Genomic DNA, 17,633 nt, shown 5'->3' with positions numbered 1-17,633 from the left:
TAAGCTCAACCAGAATGTTTTCAATATAGTTCTTGCTGACATGTACGTAGTGCGGCTTGTCATAATTGACAGTGACGATGTCCCCATCCTTGCCGTCTATATGAACTGTTCGCAGGAGGGGCACACAGCTGTCTCCGACCCTTTGATAGGTTATGATGTCGGTATAGACAAATATGTTGTAAAAGCCTGCATGTATATCCGCAGGGAATGGGAATAATTTATCGTTCACATACGTCCATTTATTGGGACCCATCCCCAACATGTAGGATAAATTACCGCTGGTCTTTATACCTCCGTTAGCAGGCCCTGAGATTTGTATCCTTTTATGGATTGGATTGTAGAATAGGAATATTTCCATCTTGTTCAGGGTTAGGTGTTCATTCAACTCTGAGACGATCCTGTCGACGGTTCTATAGAAACCTTTTTTAAGCTTAATAAGTTTCGCAGGTTCCGAGAACCTTTTGCAATAAAAATCACGGTCCTTAGCTTTGATATTATACCAACTATGGGGGTATGTAATCTCGCTGAGACCTACTTCCCAAGCCTCTGATAACTCTATAGGCTTTGGAAAATTGGTTGTATACTTCGAACTCTGATTATTACGATATATCTGTGCCGACGCATTACTGGGGAGAGTCAGGTAGAAGCCGCTGTGTTCCATGATGCCCAACTGTGTACACGCGAATGATGCGCTAGTTATCATGACTAGGGGTTTAAATTAACCCCCGTTGCCTCCACCACATCCTGCTCCAATACCCAACTGTTGAACTTTTGAGGCCAGTTTTTCCAGCGGACCAGCAACCATTTTTTACCCTTTTCTCTCTTCTGATCTAGAATCTCCTCCACGTGAAAGACTTTGTCTTTACCCAACTGGACCTTCTGTAATTCCTTCTCATAAAAAGATCCCTCTATAAGATCCCCGTCATAATCTTTTAATTTGTAGACCGGCGGAATGCGTGGCAGACATTCGGTAACGGTAAACAACTCCGAGCTAAAGCCTTGTTCGTATTTTTTGTCGAAAACACCCCTCAACTTTGATATACGCACCAAGTCACCCACTAGGAATTTAAAAGTCATTTTTTTCTTACGGCGAAGTGGGAACAAACCATACATATTTTTAAAGACTTGAAAAGAGTTTTCCGAAGAGACCTCCGAGGGCTTCATACGTATAGTCTTATGGTAGCTGTGGTTGTAACCGTTTACTAAATCCTGAACTATGTCTGTATATCGGTTGGTGTTGTGAGCTGTAAAATAGCGCCACATCCGCTCTTTCAAAGTCCTATTAAAGCGTTCCACAACCGAAGCTTTCAAATCAGAGCCTGTAGCAAAATGTACTATATTATACTTATTCCTTAGCTTCTGAAATGTTTGATTAAAAAATTCTTTTCCGCCATCCGTCTGCACTTTCTTGGGGGCGCCTCCTGCCTTCAAGATCGATTCAAAGGCCCTGGTCACCTCTGCCCCGCTCTTATTTTTTAACACCCTTACATAGGCTAATTTAGAGAAAATATCTATAACCGTTAGCATGTAGCGATTTCCATCATTTTTATCGGCAAGGGACTGCATGTCACATAGATCCGCCTGAAATTGGGATAATGGATGCGTAGAAAAAACTCTATTTCTTGGAAAATGTTTTCTTACAGGTTTATGTAGAGTGTAGGCATCTTGCTCTGATAACCATTCATTCACTTTAGCATCGCTTAACAGACTACCTGTTTCTTCGACTATAGCTCTCTGTAAACGCTCTTTACCCCCATAAGACCCGGGGTTAGAGGGATTATAATATATGTTTTTCAACAGCTGCTCAGCCATCCTTCTTGCCTCTCTGAGGTACAATAACTGTAATGAGCCACTTTCATATAACGACAACATTTCAGTTTGTGAATTTTTATTTTAAGAATGCAACAATTATTACGTATACAGACAATTCAGGATTTGTTGCAAGATACAAGTCCCCGTTTTCTCAACAATCACAGCATGCAACACCCTGTATATATTGTTTAGATTTACAGGTTTGTTTCGCTGAATTTTTAAAACACACACGTCTGATATATAAGTATATAAACAACAAATATGATACACATTCACATTAAAGGGTGGTTCAAACAAATAATGTAAAATCTTAGCCAAAGTTATTTCTAGTTCTTCAGAATCCTCAACAAGCCTTGATACCATATGTGACCATTGTAAACTCTCGCCCGTATGTCGGACATGTTTCATGATTTGCTCCATTTTTAACACACGCTCTACAATAACCCCTGTATTGTGGGTTGTGTAGAACTTTACATTGTTCACTTTATTTTCAATAATCTGATGCATAACATTTGTAAGGTCTCTCAAAAGAAAAAATGTATTTATTCGCTCAAACATCGTAGACACATAGTTACCCATAGCTCTAAATAAACAAAATGTCACTCGGTCTCTTGGGATTTATTGAGCCAGAAAAGCATCACATCAGCCATCACAGCTTCCCTGTATTTGTTGTCGTCCACCAGGGTGTGTCGGATTTCTTTGAGTTTCTCATGGATGAAGAGGGCCTCCTTCAGTTCATGTAGGAAGGCTTCGGTTACCCCGTAAACTCTAGGGATAGACGGCGCAATACCCATAGACTCCAGGGCGATGACCAGCGCTGGTATAAAACGGCAGGACCACAGTCTTTTCACCAGCTCCTCAAAATGATTGAAAAAGTAGTATCTAGGAGGGTCGTAGAGGCAAGGATGACGACGCTGGCTGGGATGATTGATCTCACAGCCGATGCATTTTTCTCGTATATATTCGCCAATCACCACGTTTAAAAGTGTAGCTACAGAGGCCTTGATTGTATCCACAAAAACAGTACTGGCCACCCCATCAAACACATCCTCAGGCTGGGTAAATGTCGGGGGTGTCACGGGTCTTGCCAGGGGTGCGTAGAGTGTAGGGCTTCGTGGCATAGAGTCTTTAGTGTCGGGCCCCCATGACGTAGTGGCTTCCTCGTAGATGGTCTGGAGATCCATGGTGTATGCTGAAATGAAGAACTGTCTGCTTTTTTTCTTTTTATTGTAGAACAAGGCCCTTGGGTATCTGGGGGGGCGGGGTTAAAGCATCCGCTTACTTAGTTTTCTTCTGACGCTGTATCTTCTTGAGGCTCTTTTGCATCGTAATCTTTACGATTCGTATATATTATGCACTTCTTTAAATGAACAAGGCTCTGACGCTGTTGGCTCTGTACAAAGAGAGCATCCAACGGTTGCAACATTTTCAATTCCAGTACATCCCAACTGTTAAAAGGAATAAGCAGACGCAGTCGGGTATCCCCAGTCAGGCCACCACCCCTAAGTTTGTGGTTTCGGATTGCCTCGGTGCCGATATAGAACTCCACGCTGCCGCACGGTCGGCCATTCTTTCTTTGTATTTTCACCCTGTGAAATATTTGTCCTGAGGAGTCCGGGGTACCTTCCCAACGGGTCTCGTGGCCCGTGAACACACTATACCCCTTGGTGATAAGGCTCAGTTCAGGACACACAACCTTGCGAAAAACCGACCAGTCTTCAACACCATATTCCAAGCCTACAGTCTGGTCTGTATATTCTTCTCCTTCATCTACCGTATAGAGGGTCACTCTACAGGCCAGGTAATCAAACCGATACCCCCACTGCTGGCCATTAGACATCAACACTTGATCTGTCAGAGCATTTGCTGGCGGTATTTGGGTTCTATACACATTTAAAAAACGTTTTTTTGGCGCATCATATATTGCTGGTTGATACTTTGCCCTTGCTCTATGGGCAACCCGAAGGCCTGTTTCAGTTGTTACAGTCATCACTGCTTTGGTACCGATCCCAAATTCCATGGTTATTCTTAAGATCTTGTGCACTCTTAAACAGGTATTGTTCAGCGGCTTTATAAGGGGCCTTAACCAACCCAAACCGTGAGAAACAGTAACAGGTTGACCTGACACATGGTCCCTTACTCAACCCAGGGCATGCACCCTTCTACAGGACATAGGGTCATAAATCATTACATAGGGTCATAAATCAGGCTTGGGTCATCAATCATTAACGGCCTGTCAAAGGGACCCTTACTCACCCCATAGCCCCCACCTAACCAGGCTTGTCTATCAGGCTTGGGTCATCAATCATTAACGGCCTGTCAAATGGACCCTTACTCACCCCATAGCCCCCACCTAACCAGGCTTGCCTGACCAGAAGACATGCACACGTCATCACTACATAGGGTTCACATAGAGTTCACATAGGTTCACATAGGGTCATCAATCAAAATTTTGACCCGTGACATCTACTCTATTCTCTCTTACTCCGGCCAAACCCAGATGACACTGTGCCAATTGTACACCACCCTATGGGACTCCCAATCACAGCCAGATGTGATACAGCCTGGATTCAAACCAAGGACTGTAGTGACACCTCTTGCACTGAGATGCAGTGCCTTAGACCCCTGCGCCTCTCGGGAGCCCGATGAGTATACTTAATTTAAAGTCCTCATAATGGTATTTATCATTTATCCGCTGTATAAATTTGACATACTGCATGCAGTTTTATTACATATATAGATGTTACCAGAATACATTCACTGTACTATCCGGAGCTTAATAATAATTTCATTTGTTAATAGCCAAGCTGAAATAACCCAAAGAACCGATTTGAAATTGCAGCTCAAATAGCCAATCCCAGTATTGTTATATTTCTATTAGCATTTCCCGTCCCAATTTCCTTATCTCATAGAGCCGTCTGTCAAAATACATTTTAAAAAGCCCAATTTTCCTTCTTCCTTTAATTTCTACGTCTGTCTGTGTGTCAGTCTGTCTGTGTGCGTCTTAAATCCCATGGAAGCCGAGTTCAAAGACACTCTCTCAAAGTTGAGTCAGAGCTTTCTGAATCTACTTCAATGCTTCTACACTCAGTTACAGTCTATAATCCTGTGTGTCTGTGTTGAGTAAGATACTTAGCTGTGTCTGCAGGAAGAGATCAGTTTGTGAGTCATCAAAAATCTAATGATCTCAGTTTTCCAAGGTAATCTTCTCACCCTTGTAGGAAGATAGGCGAGACTCTGTGCTGTGTAAACATATCCACATGCTGCACATACATACAGTCATGTACAGGCTGACACACACACAAACATGATACGAATGGGCACTGTTGCACTCATTGATGCACATATAGATACATGCACACACGTTCTCACTCATGTTTGCACACACAAATACACACACACATGCAGATTATTGTCTTGTTGTGTGTGTTGTTGGCAGACTATCCTGGTGGGGGATAGTGGAGTGGGTAAGACGTCTCTTCTGGTCCAGTTTGACCAGGGCAAGTTCATCCCTGGATCCTTCTCTGCTACTGTTGGCATCTGCTTCACGGTGAGTGAGAGAGTGAGAAAGTGAGTGAGGGAGTGAGTGAGTGAGGGAATGTGTGAGAGAGAGTGAGTGTGTGAGTGAATGTAATCAATCAATCGCCCCTCTTGTCTCATCTCCTCAGAACAAGGTGGTGACTGTAGACAACGTGAAGGTAAAACTACAGGTAAGTCAATCTGAATGAATCCCTGTTCAAATATTTTTTTGTTGCACAGAAAGGGGGATTTATTTTAATATGGTGTATTCTTCCCTCTTCATGTCAGATGTGGGACACTGCAGGCCAGGAGCGGTTCAGGAGTGTGACACATGCCTATTACAGGGACGCCCATGGTAAAACAGTCTTGACACATGCTTATTACAGGGACGCCCATGGTAAAACAGTCTTGACACATGCCTATTACAGGGACGCCCATGGTAAAACAGTCTTGACACATGCCTATTACAGGGACGCCCATGGTAAAACAGTCTTGACACATGCCTACACTCTTAGAAAAAAAGGTGCTATCTAGAGGATTCTTACAGGATTCTTCGGCTGTCCCCACAGGAGAACCCTTTGAAGTACCTTTTTTTGGTTGCAGGTAGAACCCTTTTCGGTTCCATGTAGAACCCTTTCTACAGAGGCTTCTACGTGGAACCAAAAAGGGTTCTACCTGGAACCAAAAAGGGATATCCTATGGGGACAGCCGAAGAACCCTTTTGGAACCCTTTTTTCAAAGAGTGAACTACAGGAAGACCCAGTAAAACAGTCTTGACAGATGCCTACTACAGGAAGACCCAGTAAAACAGTCTTGACAGATGCCTACTACAGGAAGACCCAGTAAAACAGTCTTGACAGATGCCTACTACAGGAAGACCAAGTAAAACAGTCTTGACACATACCTACGTAACAGATGTGATCATACCTTACTTCTTAACTCTCTTGCGTTGTGTTTTTAAAGAAAGGGCTATCCAGCCAGTGGTCCCAGTTGGTGTTTATTCTGACGATAGACAGAAGAAGAAAGCACATTAGATGTGCAGGACAACAGTATGTTGATGGCTGTAGATTTGGGATTTGTGTGTTAGCATGGAAATAACTGTGAATTAGCATGGAGTTAATGTGACCATTACAATTAAATCATGCTAACGAACTTGCTCTTACAGCAATAACATAAAAAGCACATCCTAGGATGCTCCCAATATCTAACAAGTACCGTGCACATCACAGGAGGTTGGTGGAACCTTAATTGGGGAGGACGGGTCCATGATAATGCCTGGAGCGGAATAAGTGGAATGGTAACAAATACATAAAATACATGGTTTCCACATGTTTGATGCCTTTCCCTCCATTTGATTCCATTCACTCCATTCCAGCCATTATCATGAGCCGTCCTTCCACTCAGGAGCCTCCTGTGGTACACATACAGTACCAATCAAAAGTTTGAACACGCCTACTCATTCAAGGTTTTCCATGTTTTGAAAACTATTTTCGTCATTGTAGAATAATAGTGACACATATAACACATATGGAATCATGTAGTAACCAAAAAGGTGTTAAACCAATCAAAATATATTTTTCAAAGTAGCCACCCTTTGCCTTGATGACAGCTTTGCCCACTCTTGGCATTCTCTCAACCAGCTTCACCTGGAATGCTTTTCCAACAGTCTTGAAGGAGTTCCCACATATTATTATGAGCTCTTGTTGGCTGCTTTTACTTCACTCACCGGTCCAACTCATCCCAAACCATCTCAATTGGGTTGAGGTCTGTGACTGTGGAGGCTAGGTCATTTGATGCAGCACTCCATCACTCTTCTTCTTGGTCAAATACTCCTTACACAGATTGGAGGTGTGTTGGGTCATTGTCCTGTTGAAAAACAAACGATGGTCCCACTAAGCGCAAACCAGATGGGATGGCGTATCGCTGCAGAATGCTGTGGTAGACATGCTGTTTAAGTGTGCCTTGAATTCTAAATAAATCATCACAGTTTCACCAGCAAAACACCCCCACACCATCACACCTCCTCCATGCTTCACGGGGGAACCACACATGTGGAGATCATCCTTTCACCTACGCTGCATCTCACAAAGACACTGCGGTTGGAACCAAAAATCTCAAATTTGGACTCATCAGATCAAAGGACAGATTTCCACCAATCTAATGTCCATTGCTCATGTTTCCTGGCCCAAGCAAGTCTCTTCTTCTTATTGGTGTCCTTTAGAATTGGTTTCTTTGCAGCATTTCGACCATGAAGGCTTGATTCACGCAGTCTCCTCTGAACAATTGTGTCTGCTACTTGAACTCTTTGAAGCATTTATTTTGGCTGTAATCTGAGGTGCAGTTAACTCTGGGGTGGCAGGGTAGCCTAGTGGTTAGAGCGTTGGACTAGTAACCGGAAGGTTGCAAGTTCAAATCCCCGAGCTGACAAAGTACAAATCTGTTGTTCTGCCCCTGAATAGGCAGAACAACAGAGGCTAGGCTGTCATTGAAAAAAATAATTTGTTCTTAACTGACTTGCCTAGTTAAATAAAGGTAAAATATAATGAACTTATCCTCAGAGAGGTAACTCTGGGTCTTCCGTTCTTGTGGCGGTCCTCATCAGTTTCATAGCGGTTGACCATTTTTGACGACTGCACTTGAAGAAACATTCAAGTTCTTGAAATTTTCCGGATTGACTGCACTTAGCCATCCCGGATCCGGGATCGTGAATACAGCCTCAAGCTCATTACCATAACGCAACGTTAACTATTCATGAAAATCGCAAATGAAATGAAATAAATATGCTAGCTCTCAAGCTTAGCCTTTTGTTAACAACACTGTCATCTCAGATTTTAAAAATATGCTTCTCAACCATAGGAAATTGTGTAACAGTAGCTAGCTAGCGCAGCATTTAGCGTTAGCATTAGCGTTAGCATTCAGCAGACAACATTTTCACAAAAACCAGAAAAGCATTCAAATAAAATCATTTACCTTTGAAGAACTTCAGATGTTTTCAATGAGGAGACTCTGTTAGATAGCAAATGTTCAGTTTTTCCTGAAAGGTTATTTGTTTAGGAGAAGAAAAAAAAAACGAAAATCCAGTCATAAAAACGCCTAACTTTTTTCCAAATGAACTCCATAATATCGACTGAAACATGGCAAACGTTGTTTAGAACCAATCCTCAATGTGTTTTTCACATATCTCTTCGATGATACATCGTTCGTGGAAGTGTGCTTTCTGTCCTGAATCCCAGGAGAAAATGCCCGCAACTGAAGATTACGCACCAATTTAGACAAAGGACACCGGGCGGACCCCTGGAAAATGTAGTCTCTTATGGCCAATCTTCCAATGATATGCCTACAAATACGTCACAATGCTGCAGACATCTTGAAGAAACGACAGAAAGCGCAGGCTCGTTCCTGGTGCATTCACAGCCATATAAGGAGACATTGGAAAACAGAGCTTCAAAAATTCTACCCATTTCCTGGTAGAAGTTTCATCTTGGTTTCGCCTGTAGCATGAGTTCTGTGGCACTCACAGATAATATCTTTGCAGTTTTGGAAACCTTAGAGTGTTTTCTTTCCAAAGCTGCCAATTATATGCATAGTCGAGCATCTTTTCGTGACAAAATATTGCGCTTAAAACAGGCACGTTTTTTTATCCATAAATTAAAAGAGCGCCCCCTATATCCAAGAAGTTAAAGTAATGATGAACTGTCCGTACTCTTTGCTTATTTGAGCTGTTCTTGCCATAATATGGGCTTGGTCTTTTACCAAATAGGGTTATCTTCTGTATACCACCCCTACCTTGTCACAACACAACTGATTGGCTCAAATGCATTAAGAAGGAAAGAAATTCCACAAATTAACTTTTAACAAGGCACACCTGTTAATTGAAATGCATTCCAAGTGACTACCTCATGAAGTTGGTTGAGAGAATGCCAAGAGTGTGCAAAGCTGTCATCAAGGCAAAGGGTGGCTACTTTGAAGAATCTCAAATATAAAATATGGTTTGATTTGTTTAACACTTTTTTGGTTACTACATTATTCCATATGTGCTATTTCATAGTTTTGATGTCTTCACCATTTTTCTACAATGTAGAAAATAGTAAAAATAAAGAAAAGCCCTTGAATGAGTAGATGTTTGCAAACTTTTGACTGGTACTGTATATATAAAGTATATACACATAATAAACTTGTACACATTGTAAATACATAAATAGAATGCACTATTTCAGAATGTGATTTATTGCTTGCATGTCAATATCAGACTGGGAAGAATTTACGATCTCCCCCTATCTGCAAGCATGACCAATGGCAATATACCTAATTGATATGTAAATGTAACCAACCAATAGGAATACACAAACATTGAATACATATTTCTGCAGTGTCAAGTGGATATCACAACAAACCTGTTACACCTTCTACAGGGACACCTACAGTAAAACAGTCTTGTCAAGCCAACAATCTGGCTCTGGATCTCAGCCATAAGGAGATACTTGATTATAACTATTTGTTATTTATATCATATACATTCATCTATTATTCATAGGGCTACATTTCATGTTTTTTCTTTCTTTCTCATAGCCCTACTCCTTTTATACGACATCACCAGCAAATCCTCCTTTGACAACATACGGGTGAGTCTTGGTCTCTGAAGGACACCTCTGCCATTATAATGTCTTTAACTGGTGATGCCCTGCAGAATTGTAATATTATAAAGGTGTCCAGTGAGAGTTGTAATGTTGACAAATTACTAATCATACCAATTATGAGGAGGATATTGCCTGAAATGTCAACTGATACCATAAAGTGTTGACATGAACAATGATGTGTGTGTGTATGCATGGTGTGTGTATATGCATGTGAAAACTAAATGGCAGAGTTCCTGCTCGACTACATTGCATTGTATCAACCAAAAGTTGTGTTCCACGTCATTGATTGTGCAGTTGGGCACCAGATTACTGTATCATATGATGTTATTAGCTGATACGTTAAATACAGTGCGTTTGGAAGGTAGTCACATTTTGTTACGTTAAAGCCTTATAAGATTTATTCAACAAAAAAATTCTGCCCCTCATCAATCTACACACAATAGCCCATAATGACAACGCAAGAACAGGTTTTTAGAAATGTTTGCAATTTTTAAAAAACAACTTAACTATCAAATTTACATAAGTATTCAGAACCTTTACTCGGTACTTTGTTGAAGCACCTTTGGCAGCGAATACAGCCTTGAGTCTTCTTGGGTATGACGGTACAAGCTTGGTACACCTGTATTTGGGGAGTTTCTCCCATTCCTCTCTGCAGATCCTCTCAAGCTCTGTCAGGTTGCATGGGGAGCATCGCTGCACAGCTATTTTTAGGTCTCTCCAGAGATGTTCGATCAAGTCTGTGCTCAGGCTGGGCTGCTCAAGGACATTCAGAGACTTGCAGGTTTTCATCAAGGATCTCCCTGTACTTTGCTCCATTCATCTTTCCCTCGATCCTGACTAGTCTCCCAGTCCCTGCCACTGAAAAACATCCCCACAGCATGATGCTGCCACCACCAAGCTTCACCGTAGGGATGGTGCCAGGTTTCCTCCAGACGTATCGCTTTGGCATTCAGGCCAAAGAGTTCAATCTTGGTTTCGTCAGACCAGAGAATCTTGTTTATCATGGTCTGAGAGTCCTTTAGGTGCCTTTTGGCAAACTCCAAGCAGACTGTGATGTGCCTTTTACTAAGGAGTGGATTCCGTCCAGCCACTCTACCATAAAGGCATGATTGGTGGAGTGCTACAGGTGGTTGTCCTTCTGGAAGGTTCTCCCATCTCCACAGAGGAACTCTGGAGCTCTGTCAACATCCTGACCAAGGCCCTTCTCCCCCAATTGCTCAGTTTGGCCAGGCAGCCTGCTCTAGGAAGAGCCTTGGTTATTCCAAACTTTTTCTATTTAAGATTGATTGAGGCCACAGTGTTCTTTGGAACTTTCAATGCTGCAGAAATGTTTTGTTACCATTCCCTAGATTTGTGCCTAGACACAATCCTGTCTCGGCGCTCTACAGGCAATTCCTTCGACCTCATGGCTTGGTTTTTGCTCTGACATGCACTGTCAACAGTGGGATCTTATATAGACAGGTGTGTGCCTCTCCAAATCATGTACAATCAATTGAATTTACCACAGGTGGACTCCAATCAAGTTGTAGAAACATCTCAAGGATGATCATTGGAAACAGGATGCACCTGAGGTCAATTTCGAGTCTCATAGCAGAGTCTGAATAATTCTGTAAATAACGTATTTCTGTTTTAAACTTTTAATAGATTAGCAAATATTTCAAAAAAACTGTTTTGCATTGTCATTATGTGGTATTGTGTGTAGATTGATGAGGAAAAACGTTTATTTAATCCATTTTAGAATAAGGGTGTAATGTAATAAAATGTTGAAAAAGTCAATGAATCTGAATACTTTCCAAATGCACTATACCTATCCGGGCGTGGTAAGATCTGGCATGCGTCTGCAATGTAGTTGGCCACGAACTCGACCCTAAAGCAATACTCGTTGCTCCCAGTTTACAGGTACTGTAGTATCGTTCGGGTTTCCCACTTGTTACGAACTCAGCATTAGCTGTGTTCCCACAACCTCCCTTCTTGTCCTCTGATTGGCTGTTTCTCCCTCTGTAGGCGTGGCTTACAGAGATTCATGAGTATGCACAGAGGGATGTAGTCATCATGTTGCTGGGCAACAAGGTGAGAGGAATGGAAGGAATGGATAGGCCTGAAAAGCTTTTTGTAGTGGAAGAAAAGGAGAAGTATGCTGTTCGCCCTACCTCACATAACACCACACACAAATGATTGGACACACTCTCTGACTCACTCAAGCTGGTTATTCTTTCCAGTTATTCAACAGAAATGAGACGTTCAGATAATGCAAGTGCATTGTGTTTTACTCTGTTGACACTGATATATTTGGCCTATTTGGATATTCTGGCCTTTCTCTTCTCCAATGGTGTGAATCTCTTTTCCCCCTACAGGCAGACATGGCCAGTGAAAGAGTGATCAGGAGAGACGAAGGAGAGAAGCTGGCCAGGGTGAGCAGCATGGTCGCCTGTGAAGTAAATCATGCATTGATGCCAAGAACAGATATGTGCAACATTTACAGTTACGCCAATATGTAGATCCTAATTTCAATTTAGGATTAAGCACACAGTATTCTAAATTGACAATCCAATCCTTACCCAAGTTGAATGTAATAGATCTGTTTTCCTCTCCAAGGAGTATTCTGTTCCTTTCATGGAGACAAGTGCCAAGACTGGGGTGAACGTTGATCTGGCTTTCATTGCAGTGGCAAAGTAAGTGACAACACCCACACTGGCGTCATGGAATTATAATAATTTAAAAAATGTCTTCCTCACGTTTTTTGTGCTCATCCTGCCATCCCTCCCTCCCTCCCTCCCTCCCTCCCTCCCTCCCTCCCTCCCTCCCTCCCTCCCTCCCTCCCTCCCTCCCTCCCTCCCTCCATCCATCCATCCATCCATCCATCTATCCATCCATCCATCTTTCTTTCCCTTCTGCAGGGAGCTGAAGCACAGGGCAGTACATGGCCAGCAGCCCAACGAGCCCAAGTTCCAGATTCATGAGTACATTGAGTCTCAGAAGGAAAAGTCTGGTTGCTGTAGCTACTTCTGATGCAGATACCTTTTTCTCTCACCTCTGACTCTATACTCCCCCGATCAGCATCAGCTCTGCCAGGTACAATCAAGGGGAGTGAAGAGGTGCCATCTAAGTAGTACACAGCAAGGAACTTACAGGGAGGGAAGTACATCAACTAATCAGCTTCGGATGAGTGTGGGAGAATTGGCTTTGAGGTTTTTGTATTTATCTTTTACACAAATACAGAAATGCCATAGAAATATTTTCCCCCTTTTACAAGGAAGAGCTGTCTCAAGATTAACACATTTCCCCTAGGACCCATGATACTGTGTTATCATTCAAATGCAGTGCCATGCATGTGTCACAAGGTGGAAAGTGTTGGGTTCTAACAACGTTTTCAAACATTTATTTTCTATGGCATGGTTTTCTCCACATAAATTGCAATCAAAGTTTAAGCATGTTCTCCGTTAAAATTCTTACTTCAATTCCATAATTATTTTCCATACTTCTTAGCATGCACTTTTACTTTTAACTTTAAAACCCATGCTAGTTACAACCACAGATATACAAACCAAACAAAACAAAAAGGGTCCCAGGAAGTGATAGAGCCCAGGAGGCAGGTGTCTATTTTTTCAAGAGCTCAATTTCAGCTTGACCAAACTCAATTAGCAATGTGCTCTCACCAATCAAAGCCATAACACGTTCTGGCACAACCTGGGACCCACCATGCTTCCAGACAACATTCACTTCCTGTGAGCAGCTGCCTGGAACACAAAAACAAATGGGTTTAAATACAGCATTCAAAAGCATATGATGTGTTAATCAACCAACACAAATGCTTCCATGCAAATAACTCACACCTGCTTTCAGATATATAATAATACAATTTCATAATATTAGGCTGCTGAAGTTATTTCAGGTTGTCAATTTTAATATGAACTTGAGTATTTTATTCAGAATATTACAATATGTTATTTACCTGGTCAGTAGTTTCTTGTGAGAATGCCAAATGTTGTATTTGATGTATGCTGCATGAAAATTATATTTTCTAAAATGTTTTGTATTTGTCTCTCACTTCACTGGGAATATTGTGTGTGTGTGTGAGAGAGAGAAATTGAGAGAGAGAGAGAGAGAGGGAACGCTCAAAGTTGGTACACACCGCCAGAGGGCAGTGTCTTTTAATTTATGTTCTGTTATTCCCTGAAGGGCCGAAGGCATCATGGTCAAATGTAAAACAATGAATGTAATGTTCTTATATTCACAATTGTGTGCTACATTGAACTTAGAAGGGTTTTATAGTTGACCTATTTTCATGAGATTTGTTTTTATTCTTTCAGGAACAAAGAAACGTGTTATCAGTTTGGATTAAGTCTATGGATGAGGAATCATGAAGAAGCTTTGCATTCACATAAATAGCCATAGCCTATTGATGACAGTGTCTATATCATAGAGATCCTATTAAATTAATTATAACAATGGCAACAGCAAACATGTCGTCCCACACAAATAATGCAGCACCCCCTTGGGCCAATCAGTGTAATTTTGTAAATGACAGATCTCTATGTCAAGACGTATTATTCACCTAAGTTTCATCAAAATCGAGCCAGTGGTGTCTGAGATATCGCGTGTGACTAATGTACTTACAGTTGATTACTATGACTCCCCCCCCTCCCTTGGGCCCATCAGCGTAATTTTGTAGATGATGGAATTTTATGGCAAGATGCATCATTCACCCAGTCTTCATCAAAACTGGGCCAGTGGTGTCTGAGATATTGTGTGGGTTAGCTAAACTTATATGCCTGACCATGTATGCCAAATTTAAGCACTCTAAGTCAAACAGATCAAGAGATATAAACATGCCCGTTATAATGCCACCGTGAAGTCGATAGGAATGTTCTTGCATATGTTGTCTTGACAGGGTTTGCAACATGTGTACCACAATTTGTTACAATACAAATAACCTTGACTGATTTACAGTGCCTTCAGAAAGTATTCAGACCCCTTCACATTTTGTTATGTTACAGCCTTATTCTAAAATGGATTAAATAAAACAAATTCATCAGCAATCTACACACAATACCACATAATGACAATGCAAAAACAGGTTTTTAGAAATGTTTGCAAGTGTATTAAAAATAAAAAACAGAAATACCTTATTTACATAAGTATTCAGACCCTTTGTTATGAGACTCAAAATTGAGTTCAGGTGCATCCTGTTTCCATTGATCATCCTTGAGATGTTTCTACAACTTGATTGGAGTCCACCTGTGGTAAATTTAATTGATTGGACAGGATTTGGAAAGGCACACACCTGTCTATATAAGGTCCAACAGTTGACATTGCATGTCAGCGCAAAAACCAAGCCATGAAGTCGAAGGAATTGTCTGTAGAGCGCCGAGACAGGATTGTGTCAAGACACAGATCTGGGGAAAGGGACCAAAAAATGTCTGCAAGCCCATAATCTACTTGACAAGTAATAGCCTAGGTGACAACTTTTGTTCATAGAGGAATTTAAAGGCAGCCCATTGGCTGTCTGATAAACTCAGTGACAGTGTTAGCCTCCCCATGATGTTCCGGTTTTGAGGGGAAATGGAAAGAGAGACACTTTTTGAAGTTAACAAGGGTTTTCACTAATTACCTCAGCCACAAAGTCAAATGGGCAATATCGGAAAAATGTGCTTTTTGGTTTTAATTTTAAGGTTATGGTTAGGCATAAGTTTAGCAGTGTGGATAAAGTAGGGTTAGGTTTAAAATCGGATTTTTAAGAAAAATTGTAGAAATAGGCGGGTTTATGCTAAAGCCACTTTCTATCATTCTAAATTTCATCAGTTTGGATGAAACTCTTCAACCTTCTCCTCCATCCACTTTGAAAAGAAGGTTGACGACATCCACTCCTCATTCACTCAACCTATTGAGTCTACTGGTCACACTCTCAAAACTACCCTACGCCTTGACCTCTTTCTCCCCTCTTTCGCCAGATGAAATCCTGCAATTAGTGAGGTCCAGCCGCCCGACAACCTGCCCACTCTACCCCATCACTACCTCCCTTCTCCAGAACATCTCTGAAGACCTCACTTCCCTCATCAACTCATCTCTGACCACTGGCTGAGTCCCCTCTGACTTCAAAATGGCCAGAGTCGCTCCCCTCCTCAAGAAACCAACAACTCTACAGACCAGTATCCCTTCTTTTCTTTCCAAAACACTTGAGCGTGCTGTCTCAGACCAACTCTCTAGCTATCTCTCTCAGAACGATCTTCTTGACCCTAACCAGTCAGGCTTCAAGATGAGTCACTCAAGCGAGATGGCTCTTCTCTGTGTCATGGAGTCTCTCTGCACTGCCAAAGCTGACACTCTCCTCTGTTTTCATCCTCCTAGATCTATCTGCTGACTTTGACACTGTGAGCCATCAGTTTCACTTTGTGGCTGTGGTAACTAGTGATGACCGTTAACTCCATCTAAACTTCTCCACATTTACTGGATTGGTTGAACAGTGCAGAAGAGAACCTCCCCGGACTGTTTTTTTTTCTTCTCGTCAAGACCGGTATGTAGGGAAGGGATCATCAACTAGATTCAGCCATGGGATGAATTTTTATTTTATTGTTCTTGAGCTCAAGGTCAGGGGGCTAGAACAAATAAGAATTTGTTCTTAACTGGCTTGCCTAGTTAAATAAAATAAATAAATTGCAAGTAATTTGAAGACCTCAAATTGACCATAAGAAGCCCAAACAAATATATTTGACTAAAACATAATCATTTCAAACCTTACTTACATTTGTATACGATTACATACAGTATATACTGAGTATACCAAACAGTAGGAACACCTTCCTAATATTGAGTTGAACCCCTCCCCTGCTTTTGTTCTCAGAACAGCCTCAATTTGTCAGGGCATGGACTCTACAAGTTGTCAAAAGCGTTCCACAGGGATGCTGGCCCATGTTGACTCCAATGCTTGCCACAGTTGTGGCACAGTGGTATAAGGCACTGTATCTCAGTGCAAGAGTTGTCACTACAGTCCCTGGTTCGAATCAAGGCTGTATCACATCTGGCCGTGATTGGGAGTCCCATAGGGCAGCACACATTTGGCCCAGCGTTGGCCGGGGTAAGCTTGTCATTGTAAATAAGAATTTGTTCCTAACTGAATTGCCTAGTTAAATTTGGACCATTCTTTATACACATGAGAAATTGTTGAGTGTGAAAAACCCAGCAGCTTTGCAGTTCTTGACACAAACCAGAGTGCATGGCACTTACTATCATACTCCATTCAAAGGCACTCAAATATGTTGTCTTGCTCAATCACTCTCTGATTGGCACACATACACAATCCATGTCTCAAGGCATAAAAATCCTTCTTTAACTTGTGTCCTCCCCTCAATAAGGGATCTTAGCTTTCACCTGGTCAGTATATGTCATGGAAAGAGCAGGTGCTCTTAATTGTTTTTATACTCAGTGTGTGTCTCTATAATGCGATATCTTAACCGCCATCGATAAGAAATATTACTGTGCAGCCGTATTCATTGATCTGGCCAAGGTTTTCGACTCTGTCAATCACCACATCCTCATCGGCAGACTCGACAGCCTTGGTTTCTCAAATGATTGCCTCGCCTGGTTCACCAACTACTGCTCTGATAGAGTTCAGTGTGTCAAATCGGAGGGTCTGCTGTCCGGACCTCTGGCAGTCTCTATGGGGGT

General features: G+C 41.8%; 1 protein-coding gene across 1 annotated transcript in view; it reads left to right on the top strand.

Annotated features, from left to right (window-relative positions):
- Positions 1–14,846, top strand: part of LOC109899144 (ras-related protein Rab-37) — a 47,654-nt gene extending 32,808 nt beyond the window's left edge. The window contains exons 2-9 of the mRNA XM_020494198.2: positions 5,252–5,362; positions 5,481–5,522; positions 5,620–5,686; positions 9,901–9,953; positions 11,973–12,038; positions 12,323–12,379; positions 12,564–12,640; positions 12,866–14,846. Coding sequence (XP_020349787.1) covers positions 5,252–5,362; positions 5,481–5,522; positions 5,620–5,686; positions 9,901–9,953; positions 11,973–12,038; positions 12,323–12,379; positions 12,564–12,640; positions 12,866–12,977 — 585 coding nt within the window. The 3' untranslated portion in view covers positions 12,978–14,846. The remainder of the gene's footprint in view (positions 1–5,251; positions 5,363–5,480; positions 5,523–5,619; positions 5,687–9,900; positions 9,954–11,972; positions 12,039–12,322; positions 12,380–12,563; positions 12,641–12,865) is intronic.
- The last annotated feature ends 2,787 nt before the right edge of the window (positions 14,847–17,633 follow it).

Source organism: Oncorhynchus kisutch, linkage group LG11, assembly GCF_002021735.2.
Source record: "Oncorhynchus kisutch isolate 150728-3 linkage group LG11, Okis_V2, whole genome shotgun sequence".
NCBI classification, from domain to species: Eukaryota; Metazoa; Chordata; class Actinopteri; order Salmoniformes; family Salmonidae; genus Oncorhynchus; species Oncorhynchus kisutch.
This window is presented reverse-complemented; position numbering and strand designations above follow the sequence as displayed.